Source organism: Mus pahari, chromosome 2 (assembly GCF_900095145.1).
Source record: "Mus pahari chromosome 2, PAHARI_EIJ_v1.1, whole genome shotgun sequence".
NCBI classification, from domain to species: Eukaryota; Metazoa; Chordata; class Mammalia; order Rodentia; family Muridae; genus Mus; species Mus pahari.
Window position 1 is genome coordinate 141,974,589 of NC_034591.1, and position 13,442 is coordinate 141,988,030.

The following is a 13,442-nucleotide window of genomic DNA, read 5'->3' on the forward strand; positions in this document are numbered from 1 at the left end:
TGGGTAGGTAGACAGACAGACAGACAGACAGACTGAGTTTAAGGGTGCCAGATGTTAAGTCACGGTCAAGGCAGAGCTCTGGGCTCTTGTCTTGGTGTGACATTGTGCTGGCAAAGGCTAAAAGAACAATGTCCTAACTGTGTCTCAAGGGTCTCCTTTCAGATGGTTAAGAGCACCATGGCCCATGGTGCTCTTAACAAATGCACAGCAAAGCCAATCTGAAGCCTCTAGCACCTCAAACGAAGCACTTTTCAGTTAATTGCTGTTAACCCAGGGAAGATAGGCAACAGAAACCTTAAAAGAACAAGAATTTCCTGTGTCTCCAGCCCAATGGAGAGACTCCATCACTGGATGGGGCTGGCCTTAGGCTATGCCTTGGATCTCACATATCCCCACTAACTTGTGTGCTGCAAGCTTAGTTGCTGGCCTGCATCTAGGGGAGGCAGAGGGAACTTTAGGAGATGGGGTCTAATCAGAGGAGGTGAGCTCATGGTGGGCAGGGCAGGGGCTGTCAGTGAAGGGGAATTGTGTAAACTAGCACTTTTCTCAATTCTTGTCCTTCCTGGCCACCACGAAATGAATAGGTTCACTCTCTAGGGGTCCTCTGTCATGGTATTCTGCTTTGCCACAGTTCCAAACACGATGGTGCTAACCAACCTTGGGTTGAAGCCACCAGCCAAAGCAGACCTTTCCTCCTCCTTCGAAGCTGATTTGCATAAGTATTTTGTCTCAGCAATGGAGGACTGACAGACACAGCCACCCCCTCTCCACTCTTACTGGGAAAGGGTTCTCTGGGAAAGAAGCAGAGCTATGGGAACTCAGGACTTGTGTACCACAAACGTTAAAGGCATAAGAACAATACCCTGCCTTTTAATACATAGTCGAGAAACACCTTTCTGGGCTGTTTAACACTTGACTCATGTCTCAAAGAAATCTGTCATCTGATAATTTGGCTGGGGAAAACCTTGTGAATTCAGTGCCCGAAATCTAAAGACCATAGGGTATTATGGGGCCTTTTGGAGCTGGAAAACTGAGGACTTGGACCTCAGTGTGGTGAATCAATCAATTCCTTTTTTTTTTTTTTCTTTTTTAAATAAGGCTCCAGTCATGAAAATCTTTGATCACAAAAACGTAATCCTAGAACTTAAGAGTTTTCAATAAGAAATCAGCCACGTTTGGGGGTGAAGAGGGGAGAGTGAGACCAAAGAAGAATAGTTGCCTATCTGTGCGTTAGGCTGCGTTTTGAAGCAGCTCTTTATAATTTACTCCAAGCTGCTGCTTTGAGTTGACAGCCATCACTCATTCCACCATCATTTGCTGCTTTCTAATTCTGGTATCAGGTTCTGTGTTATGGGGACATAATGGGGAGAAGTGGTCCCTGTTATGGGGAAGAAATTGTAGTCTAGTGGGTGGCCGAGATCTAAGGAACAATGTATGGCCAGGCACAGTGGTGCATGACGGTAGTTCCAGCAATTGAGCAAGTAGAAACAAGAGGATCAGGAGTTCAAGGCCAGCCTCAGCTAGGTATGGTGCTTGATGACAGCATGAGTTATATGAAATCCTGGCTCAAAAACAAAACAAAACAAAACAAAAAATCCAAAAAAACCCAAAAAACCCAAAGAAGCAATTACTGAATAAAATAACCCGTGCAGCTGTAGAACTATGTGTATAATGCCAGCAAGGCTGAGAATTGAATGGAGACCATCTGGTTGTTTGTGTGCCATGCCCAGGAGTCCACCAGTTTTGAATATGCAAAGTGTGATTTCAATAGGGATGTGCTTACCTTTATGCATCCTGATGTGTCTTTCCAATATGACTGTGCATGACTTACTCCAATAAGATTTTACTGGCATTGTGGAGGCACAGTTAGAGAGTGAGCTCCAGTTCTTTCATTAATTATACAGCAATAAATATTGGGGGAAAGGGAATCTAAGGCAGGGTGTCCTGTATCCCAGGTTGGTCTTGAACTCTCTTATGTAGCTGAGGCTGATTTTTGAAATCCTTGTCTACCACCACACCTAACTAACAAGAACACTGTTAAGGGCTGCCGTAACTGATGATTGGAAGCAACAGCTGAGTAAATCTAGACTCCCAAGGTATCTTGTAAGTGTGCCTGGATGCTCAAGACACCAGACACACCACCACTTCTGAAGGAAAGCTCTCAAGCCTTCCTATTCCTAGATACCTCAATAAGTTACCTCCCTGTTTATGTCCCCAGTATTTGTACCTTGGTCCTCACTGCATCTCCACCTATAGATGAACACTGCCAGGCATCAACCCTGGAAAACAGCGGTGGCAGCCAACCCCGCCAGGTGGGCAGAGTTTGTACTCACCGGCTTGAGGTCACAGTGGATGATTTTCTCTACATAAAGCATTTGTAAGCATTTCAGAATGGAAAAGGTGAAGCGCCGAACTATGGACAGATTGAAGCCTTGAAAGCTATTGTTCTTCATCAACTCATACAGGTTGATTCTGCAACAAAGAGGGAGAGAAAGAGTGATGTAGATGGCTGTTGAAACATCATACTCAGCTTGGACACGTGGATAACCCAGGTCGATTGGTTTCCCTCTAATATCAAACAAATTGCAAGCCTGGAGGCAAAGCTGCACACACTGCCATAGTTTCTCCAGCTCTTGGATATGACCCAGGGAACCCTCAACAAAGAAGCCACTTCTGTAGGCTTTGACAAGTACTTCAGAGTCATGACAGGTATGGAAAACGAGGATGGTCCAACAGAAGCTCAGGCAAGCCAGGGAGCCCACACTCTACCAAAGGTAAGTGTGGCTACTTGGTCCCTTCACTGTGCTCTTAAAAGAGTGAAAGCTGACCCTCCCTGTACCATCCTCTTGGTTCTCTATAGGAGCAGAAGTCTGCAACGTTCCATAAAGCCATGCTGCACTGTATGAAGTCTGCTGACATAATTACAAGCATTGAAAATGGATGCTAAGCATTTTAAAAAGAAACACACGTTTGTGAGCTGATGGCTTTTGTTTTCTGTACAGCCTTCAAGATGGGGACAGAAAGGAAAGAACACGTGTCATTACCTGGCCACTTCCTTCCCTTCTTTCCTTTCGGATGGTATCTGTCTGTGACAACATTTCAGAAACCATGCATTCTTGGGAGTGCAGTACAGAGAGGAAAGCCAGGTCTAGACGCATGACCTTTGGCCCTCAGCAACTTCCCCACCTTAGCTGGGCTTCTCATAGCTCTTTTGAGGACAGTGACATCCTTCCCTGATACTGTGATAATTGGGTAAGAGAGACAGTCTATCCTATCTATTTTACCACAGGAAAGATAATTTGTGTGTGCACACTGGAGAGTAAACTACATTTTACATATTGAGCCGGTGGACAGCATGTTCACTTGCCTGGTGAATGGAGCAGGTTTCCTAACAGTGTCAAGAAAACATCAAGTTACTAATTCAATGACCCAGGAACACATGACCACAAAGGGCTCTGTTCATCATACTCAGTCATTTGCTGCCAATCTACATAAATCAGGTTCCTGTTTTCTTACATTAAAACAAAAAAAAATCTGTTCTTCCCTTTACTCAAAACAAAATCCTTAGAGCATTCTAGGTAGCCAAATGCCTGTAGTTCTGTGTTCAAACCTCTGCTCTGCAAGACTGGAAAACCCGGACATGGGGGACACAAGAGCAAAGCAATGTCTTTTTCAGTATGTTTCCATTTCTATCATGAGGGCAATGGCTATGCTATGTCACCTACTCAGATACTCAACATCTGGAAAGCCCAACAGATGCATTTAAGTGACCAGGTTTTACTGAGGCATGGGGTAAGATGTCAGCTTTCAGTCTCATCCTCCTTTCTAGCTGAGTGGCGACTATGCCCACTTCAGTCATTAAGTACTACAGCCAGAAAAACCCTGTATTCTGACCTCAGAGTTTCTTTTCTGTCACTTATGCAACCATTTATAATAGAACAAAGAAGAAGCATCTGACCCCAGGAGTTCAAAGGTGATACAGAGGTGATTCCGGAAGTAGAAGAAATCCTTCATGTGGACCACATTGTGGGTGTTGTCTTTGTCCTTCCTTCTGAGGGCTTCCAGGATCTTCAGCTCCACCAGAGCCTGGTGGTGGAATCTGAGGTGATTAGGAAGTGACCAAGGTGGTGGTGGGAAATGAGGACAGAAATTGCACAAAATGCACATCATGTCACAATGTTGCCGACAATCCTGAATCCCACCCCAGGGTCCCAAGAATATCTAGGATGTCAGGAGTGCATCCTAAACTCCATTATTGTTTCTTCTTACCCCTTGTGATATCAGACAGGCAGAGAGAGAAATAAGAAAAGCCAAAGAGATTTAAGAAGAGCAGTGGCAGAGAACTGGCTTCTGGAGAGAGCTGGAGCCACACAGCCCAATTCCCAGGCCCTGTGTTGCCTATCAAGTCATACCTCTTTTTGTTCCTGATGATTTTCAGGGCCACCAACTCATTGTTTTTGTGATCCAAGCACTTGGCCACCTGTCCAAAGGACCCTTTCCCGATCATCTCCAGAACCTCATATCGGTAGGCAATGTGGTCATGCAGGACCTGCAGAAATCAGGCCAGCAGTGAGGGACAGAATGGTGAGCTCTTGGATTCACCCTATCCCAGGGCCCCTAGATCCCGCTACCCGGATCCTGGCCCACTCTTGGGAGGAGAGTGTTTCTGAACTCCTGCTCTCAACTTACCACCTTATAAATGGTTAGGCTGTTTGGATCCCAGACCACACATATGGTACCAGGAAGTGTTCCACAAGGCTGAATCCATGTCTTATAGTGTAAAGAGCATGGGGTGTTCTTTGAGGTACACTTGTGTTTCTGTATGATTAGGACTTACATCAGAAAAAGGATTAGCTCCACTCTGACCCTTGCTATGCCTTAAGTATAGATGAGGAAGCTTGCTGTCTGCTTTGCCATTTTTTGACCAGACATCTCCTCCTCCATTTGTATAGATTTAATCTGTCCTGAGAGAGTAGTACAGAAATTTGGGCCTTTCTTGGCTAAGAAGAAAAAGTATCTTCACAAAGACAGAATCATCCTCCAAGTCCCTATAGGAAAGCAGAGAGCAGGCACTCGGTCAAAGCCAGATGAAATTGTTGGTTGATGACCTGAGCTCAAGGGCTGCAGACGAGCCACTTGCTCACTCTAAGATAAAGTGCCATCATCTATAAAGGCACTGGATGCAGAATAAATGGTGTCTGAGGTCCTCCAGCTGTGTGAATCACTGATTTCTAGTGTTGAACTTATGAGTCTGGGCGGACAAAGGATGAGTGTCCCCATGGATTTCCTGATGTGCTTTGTGAATGCATACATGGTGGTGGTTCTATTCATATGGAAGGAATCAGCACCATGAATTTAAGTATGTACAATTTCATCAATGTGGGAAGGGGTTCATTTTCTGGTAAAGGTCTGCGATGAAACACATGCTCGTATAAATGTGTGTATGTGTTATTTTTGACTTATCTGCTCCACGCCACTGGTTTGTTTGATTCATGATTGTTTCTATGTCCACTGTGACATTAATTGTAATTACCTGAATAACCGTAGTACACTTGTGGGTGATCAACTGTTCTCCATATATTTGCTGAGTCTAGAAGATTCCCAAGCTCGTGACAGAGGAGCAATAATTAGGTATATAAGTACCAAATGTTGGCAGAATAAATGTAAGATTGTAGCTGTGTAGCTTATTTGGGTATTTGATTGTGTGTGTGCGTGTGTGTGTGTGTGTGTGTGTGTGTGTGTGTGTGTAAATGAAATAAAATACAGGTTGAAGCCTATAGACAGCACCCATTAATAACCCCATCCCCACTACCACATCAAAAAAAAAAATCTCTAAGACTTGACTGAGATCTCGTAAGGTCATGGCTAATTCCCTCACAGGGAGCTTGAAAGATTAGGGAAGAAGTGGGTGGTGGTGTCTGGGGAAAGTTGTATTCATGATTTGTAAGCAAGGACCCATTAATGCCTGTACTTTTGTATATATGCAGATTACTTTAGGGCTGGGAGTGAGGAATGAGGACCTATGCTTTATCAAACTTCCAACAGAAGTCATAAAATGGTTGAGAACCTGACCTCTCATGGAGTCTGTATCAGAAACTCCATGACTGTTCCTCTAAGTGTGGTCTGGTTGATGGCTTGAGTATCACCTATAATTGTTAAATCCCTTATCCATCCTATCTTGCTGGGTAACAACCTTACTTTAACAAGATCCCCAGTTGGTTTGTATACACAGTTACACGCCACTAAGAAAATTTACTGCTTCTAAGAAGCCATCAAAGACTATCCTCTAAAACCAAGTTACAACGTTACAAAGTTAGATAGCCACAGCGTGGCGGATGAAACATCACTTTAACACATTACCAAAGTAGGGACCACTGCTCTGATTCTGTGCTCAGGCTGGGAGAAGTCTTCCCCCCTTGGACCGCAGAGGAACAACAGAGAGATAGAAGAGGAGCTGTTGGGTTCAGTATTTGGAAAACAAAATGAAGTTAAGTATGTAGCACCTGAGACCACAATGACAAAGGCAGTTGTTTGTTTTGTTTTGTTTATGATGTGAAAATGACTTATACTATAAAATAGGAAGAGAGTCCACAGATGGGGTTTGTATGAGAGAGAATGAGAAAGAAAGCACTAGAGTGATGCCTTACTCCTTTCTTAGTGGGCTCCAGGGTAATTGTGAGGAGCCTGTGGTAGTTCACACCACATACAAATATAAACCTGTTGCCCCAGCATTCCAATAATGGAGGGTGTGTACAATGAACCTCATATTTTCCTCCGTGTGTGTGTGTGTGTGTGTGTGTGTGTGTGTGTGTGTGTTAAATATGGCATCTCTTTTAGGACCCATTAGAATCCTTTGGGAAACCTATCCTGTAGTGCATCAGTACAAAGTACTGCAAAATATCCCCTTTCTGTTTTCCTCCTGGTACAATCTTTCCCCCCAACTCCTCCCCCCCCCAAACTCCCATCCCTGTGGCATTCCCATAACCCTGTCCCCATGGCATTCCTACCACTCCATCCCCACGGTGTTCCCATGACCCAGCACCTTCACATAGGAACCGTGCTCATCATCAAAGCTTGTCTTGCTGAACTTCTCCGGAATCACGTTGAGCTTCTTGGCTTCAAGGCCCAGGAACCACAGCTCTGAGTAGCCCAGGATTTCGCTTTGCTCATAAGGGGACAGCAGATTCTTAAAGAACTTTAGGGCCTCTGTAGTGAAAAGCATCACCAACTCAGTTTAGTCACAGGGGTATTTGCGCCCCCCCCCAAAGATTCTTTCCAGTTCATGGGACATCTTTCCAGCAAGGACCACCCACCGGGTTGCTTGCTCACCCATAGAAATGTTAACAAGGATAAAGGCCAAGAAAGGTTTAGCAACCAAAGACTATGAGCTCTGCCTGCACCATGCCTGCCTGGATGCTGCCATGTTCCTGCCTTGATGATACTGGACTAAACCTCTGAACCAGTAAGCCAGCCCCAGTTAAATGTCCTTATAAGAGTTGCCTTGGTCTGGCTGGGCCGTGGTGGCACACGCCTTTAATCCCAGCACTTGGGAGGCAGAGGCAGGTAGATTTCTGAGTTCAAGGCCAGCCTGGTCTACAGAGTGAGTTCCAGGACAGACAGGGCTACACAGAGAAACCCTGTCTCGGAAAAGAAAGAAAGAAAGAAAGAAAGAAAGAAAGAAAGAAAGAAAGAAAGAAAGAAAGAAAGAAAGAAAGAAAGAAAATAAATAAATAAATTACCTTGGTCATGATGTCTGTTCACAGCAATAAAGCCCTAACTAAGACAGTCTCCTTCCATAAAGCCATCTAGAGTCCTCTACTTAGCCCTGACTGAGGAAGAGGAAGCTTTAAAACACCTGACTGTGACAGTTCAGTGATTTCACCCTTAATTCTAACTCTCCCTCCTCAGCCCCCACTCCAGTCCATACAACATAGTGAGACAGTGCCCTCTGTCTACACTGCCGCAGCTGACCTTGACCCTGTGCAGTTCTATGGGGAGCAATGAACCACAGAGAGCTAGCGCTCACTCCCCTCTTAGCCTAGCGCTTAGCCAGACCAGTGAGAGGCCGTGGAATTACCTTCGCTCATTTCGGTTCTTTGTCATAATTGATGACTCCAGCTCAGCTCTCAACGGTTTGGCCTTCTATATCCTGCCTCCCCTGCTACCACTCTACTTTGCTACTGCTCCCAAATCTTACCTGCTGCTGTAAGAGGGACTTTGTGCCTCTTTTGTAGTTCTGGGTGTGGCTTGGGGTCTTGGGCTTTGGTGCTAATGTTGAAAGGTATTTCTGAAGTCTTGAGTTCAGAGGATAGCACTTGATTATGAATTTGATTTTCCTGTCCAGGGAAATAAGTTATAATAAAAGGTTGATTCCCTTGGGGATCATAGGTCATCGAGTTGACCCAGTAGATCCACCTCTAGCCAGGATCTTTTCCTACCACTCCTGGGAGAAGATAGCTATGAGTTAAGAGATAGTAGGATGCTCACCCTTTCTCTCAGAGAGAGTATCCGACTCTCATCTGATGCTCTGGCAGACAGAGCCACTGCATTGCATGCAGTTGACAACCCAGTGGCATGTCACTGCACAGAGAGATGCGACAGTTTTTACTGCTACTCTTGAGGAGGCCATGAGGTGGTTCCTTTTCTTTGTCAGCTTGACTGGGTTTACAGTAACCATGGAAACACTATGAGAGGTTCCCAGAACTGAAGAATGAAAAGCCACCTTGAGTGTGGGAAGCACCACTAATGGTGGATTCGAGGTTGTCCCGGACTAAACAGAAAGGGAGACTGAGCTGACAAGCAGCATTTGTCTCTCTCCTTGCCCAAAGACACATTGTGAGCAGCTGCCCCATGCTCCTTCTGCCATGGCCTTCCAGACCATGAAGAACTTCATTGTGTTAAACTGTGAGTCCAACATAAACCCTCTTCCTTCCTTTCACAAATTTTGCCACAATGATGAGAAAACAACTAATGCAGGCCAATTCCAAATAAGCTAAATAACTTCCTAGATCCGGGAAGCTTCAGCTGTGAGCCTAGCATCTGTTCAGGTTGGTACTATCTCAGTATCCCATTTGGCCTTTCCACAGGAAAGGTAGTACAGGAGCTGGAGAAGAGGCTCGGAGTACAGACTGATCTTGCTCTCACAGAGGACCCAAGTGTCATTCCCAGCCCCCACACCGATGACTCACAACTGCCTAGGGCCCCAGCTACAGGGGCTCTGACATGCTAGTCCATATTCCAAGAACACCTATGTATGGCTCATAGGCATGGACCCAGACATATTGCACATAATTAGAATTTTTTTTAAGTAGAGAATATTGGAAGAAAAATCTTTTGACTGGAGCATTTATACAGTGTGGACTTCATTTTTTCCCCTTTCTCTGATGAATGCTCACAATGCCACAAAGAACCCATTTTATACGGAAGAGAAAGTCAAGGCACATTCGTTCAAGTGCTTACTCTTTGTAAGGCATGAGAAGAGAGCTAGAACCCAACCTTCCGAGAGCTGGCACTGCAGTGAGCTCAGGCCTTGAGTCTGCTTGCCCAAGGGCGTGCCCATTGTCTTACTCACCTGATACTGCATGGACCCCTTTGACAGGACTTTGTTGCCAATGTGGGGGAAGTTAACTGTGTTCCTCTTCCCCTTTGTGTCCACAAAAGGGAACGCCGTGTTGCTGGTACTTGGAATCTACAGAAGGGGACAGGGAACAGCTTACAGACATCCCAGGAAGGAAGCATCTTCCGGGTTATCTCCTCTATCCTAACTCCACAACAACGTGGCACCTAACCCAGGTTCATGAGGACAAGCAGATTCCAGAGATCCGAGTCTTCAGTCTACCAGGTAGGCTGTGGGTTGGAATCCTACTACTATTAGTAGTAGTAGTCCTAATGAACTGTAAACTTCCAGTAGGTTCCATTGACTTTCTAAGCTCCATTTATTTCATTGCTACCATGGTGACAAAATGAGGCGGGAGCTACCCCTTTAAGCATTTTATGAGAAAATATATGTAAAATGTTCCAAAAGTGCTAGCCAGTATTAGCACCGTTGCAATACTGGAGACCCAAAAACCCCATCTCCTGCCAGGATGTCCCCCCCCCCCCAGTTAAGAAAGAGTATGCTTCAATGTGTCTCCCAAATTAAGCATTTGTCTGACTTTCATACAATGCACTGAAAATTTGGAGAAGTTCCTCCACATTCCTGCACTTACGTATGCAACACAAACCCCAGTCTTCTCTATGGGTACATTATAATTTGATCCCTATTATTGGTTTATGCGTTGATTGGTAGACAGTTCATCTGTTAATACACAGCCATAATTATAGTGTGGTTGTTGTTAAACAAAATGGCCTGCTAAACTACCCCAACCATCTGATAGCCTTCACCCTTTCTCAGAGAAAGGGTACTAGCCATCACCCCCCCCCCTACCTTTTGTGGACATCGGTTCACTCTCAGCTTCTTGTTCTTGGAGGATGGCTTCTGGAGGTGACCCAAAGGCTTACTCTCAACCTGGGGTAAGGTGGAAGAGGACTGAAATAGAACTTGGCTGCTTTCATCCCAAGTCATGTGAACTTTTTTTTCCCCATTATGATAAAGTAGCCTTGAAACTAATTCTCCTAACTTGAAAGTTACAACAAATCCAGAGAAGCTAAGAGAAGTACTCAGCGAAAGTATGAATGAAGTACTCAGTGAATGCATGAATGAAGTATTCACTGAATGTATGAGTGAAGTACTCAATGAATGCATGAATGAAGTATTCAGTGAATGTATGACTGAAGTACTCAATGAATGCATGAATTAATTGCTACCCAAACAAACGCTCTTTCCAGAAAGGTCGATCACAGATTGACTTAGCCTATGATTAAAAAAGAAAAAAAAAGAAGAAATGAAAAGAAAAGAAAGAAAATTGTGTAAGACCAAGTGGGGAGATATTTGCTTGTAGTTCTAACATGTGGATAACTGAGACAGGAGTGCTGTAAGTTCCAGGACAGCCTAACTATAAAACAAGATCTTACCTCAAAAACAAAGCAATCGGTATAGCTTTTTCATCAACAAAATATTATCTAGAATCCCTGGACATGGAAGGAATAAAAGCCAAGCTGTTCTTGTTCATTAGACAATAAAATGCTTATAATCTTGCCCAGAACTTTAGCATCAATGTGCTGAAAGATACCTTAGTGGAACCTGCTAGAAGCTAAGTGACCAGCCTTACTGTCCATGATCTGACTAGAAGAGAGTTCACATTTATAAAGGGATGGGGGGAAAATATCAAATCCTGGCTTAGCATGCATCAAGGGTGGAGCATGCCCACCGTGGAAGTACTTGGGACTCACTATGTGCTACTGTGTAGATAAAGTGTCTACACATCCATTTCATTATCCCATTATAAGTAGAACAGTGAACCTGAACACTGTGGTTGTTATTATTAGACATAGGATTAAAATTTAAGTAAAAAATAAGATAGAGACAGAACCACCTCTCTAAAATTTGGCAATTGGGTACAATACTTGAATTTATTATCCTCTGGCTAGGCCCTCCTCAGAGCTGTACTGATGGGGACTGTTTCAATAGTCAACTGTGATCTCCTAGACTTCAGAAGAGGACTGAAGGAAGGGAGATACGTGGGGAATGGTGAGGTCTTAGACAACATTGGTTAATTTGCTAATGTGAGAGAAATTCAGGATTTGCCTGTCTGTGCCATGGTGTCTGGAGAAATATCACAAATTAATTTTAAATCTCAAAGTATGTTTGGGGGGATTAAAACACATAAATGGTCATCAATATCAACAAGCTGGCCTTGATAAGGCGACAGAGAGACTGGCAGATTAACAATAGTTATATTAGCAACATGCAGCTCAGACTATCAAAGGGCATGACAATGAATACCCTCACAAAGGGTGATGTCAGTGTAAGAACTTCAATCCTGGGAGCAGAGAGAGTAGGGAGCCATGGTGGTTGAGAGGGAGGAAAGGGTGCTACTGGATGAAGCCATCATTTCTGGCATGTACCAGGGGTCTCTACTGCCCATACTGTGTTGTGTGTAGTCTGAGGCTGATTGTGGGAAGCACTGAATGAACGTTAAGCTAAGAAACCTGGTCGTTATTCTATGGGCAGCAATAGCCCACTGCCAGTTTATATTGTATTCACAGAGTTTCAGAGAGCTCTCTTTAGTCGTGATATGGAATAAAACAATGCTCACGGACACGAAGACTTGGAAATCACCTCCCTTCTCCCACCCCCTCCCTCTTTTGTATTTTTACACCAGGATTACAGGCAGACATGAGCATGTCTGGTGACAGTTCTTAATTTGACAACTCCACTTATCACCGAACTTGGACAGTTATCAGTCGTTCCTCATGGAATATGGAAGGAAACAGTATCAGTAAAATTCTCACAGTGCTGTTCTGAGGACTAGAGAGATGTGTGTAACATGCAGATACTGGTACCTTGCACACACTGACACTGCCAGCTGGAACTCCTTTCCCTTGGCTGGGAAGAGCCCAGAGGGATCTTGTTCATTTTCCATGAAACTGAAAAGGCTATGAACACAGACCGGATGGATGAAGAAGAGGAGGAGGAAGATGAGGAGGAAGAATAAGGAGAAGGAGAAGAGGAGGAGGAGGAGGAGGAGGAGGAGGCAACAGCAGCCGCCGCCGCCACAGACTTAAAGGATCATAGTGTTTAACTCAAGAAAAGAACAAAATAAAACTTAAGAGAGATAGGGTCAGATTCTGTCAAACATATGCACTGTGACAGAAAAGATGGCAGGTTTCTTCCCATCGGGATGGAGACTTACAGATCAGTGAGGCTTCATCAGCACCACCATCATGTTATAGTTGACTAGGACTGAATACAGAAGAACTCATGTTTAACTTAACATATGTACAGATGGCTACACAGAAATACTTCAGTACAGGTATAGATACATAGATTCTCTAGATTCTCTCTCTCTCTCTCTCTCTCTCTCTCTCTCTCTCTCTCTCTCTCTCTCTCTCACACACACACACACACACACACACACACAAAACTTCCCCTGTCCCTGAGAGAACTCAAGAGAAATAATAGCCCAGTAGAAAGAAGCATGTTTAGAAACCACATACTTGTATCTCATACCATTGCCCAATAAGAGGATCCAAGGGTCCTTGGACAAATGGAAGATTCTAGGATGGACCGGGGCAAGAAATAATTTGTAGACAGAGAAAGTAAACAGTACTCAATAACAAGGAAAAAAGTAAGCATTCCTGAGCCCAGACTGATCTAAATACAACAATGCTTCCACGCCTCTCTCATGGACAGTGTGCCTCTGTGCAGCAGTCCAGGATTGAGGAAAAAGGCAGCTCATAGCCAAGGTTAGTGCCACCCCAGGTTTGATGAAGCCACTCCTCCAAATGGTTGCTTCTGTGTCTCTGCACACACACACACACACACACACACACACACACAC

The 13,442-nt window shown here is 44.4% G+C and overlaps 1 protein-coding gene across 2 annotated transcripts in view; it reads right to left on the reverse strand.

Moving 5' to 3' along the window:
- The window catches only part of Dyrk4 (dual specificity tyrosine phosphorylation regulated kinase 4), a 40,317-nt gene that overhangs the window by 11,964 nt on the left and 14,911 nt on the right, over positions 1-13,442 (reverse strand). For both annotated transcript variants that reach the window (XM_021191010.1, XM_021191011.1), the window contains 7 exons: positions 10,427-10,507; positions 9,572-9,688; positions 8,198-8,336; positions 7,043-7,206; positions 4,413-4,549; positions 3,959-4,099; positions 2,334-2,472 (listed from right to left, as the gene is read on the reverse strand). In XM_021191010.1, coding sequence (XP_021046669.1) covers positions 2,334-2,472; positions 3,959-4,099; positions 4,413-4,549; positions 7,043-7,206; positions 8,198-8,336; positions 9,572-9,688; positions 10,427-10,507 — 918 coding nt within the window. The remainder of the gene's footprint in view (positions 1-2,333; positions 2,473-3,958; positions 4,100-4,412; positions 4,550-7,042; positions 7,207-8,197; positions 8,337-9,571; positions 9,689-10,426; positions 10,508-13,442) is intronic.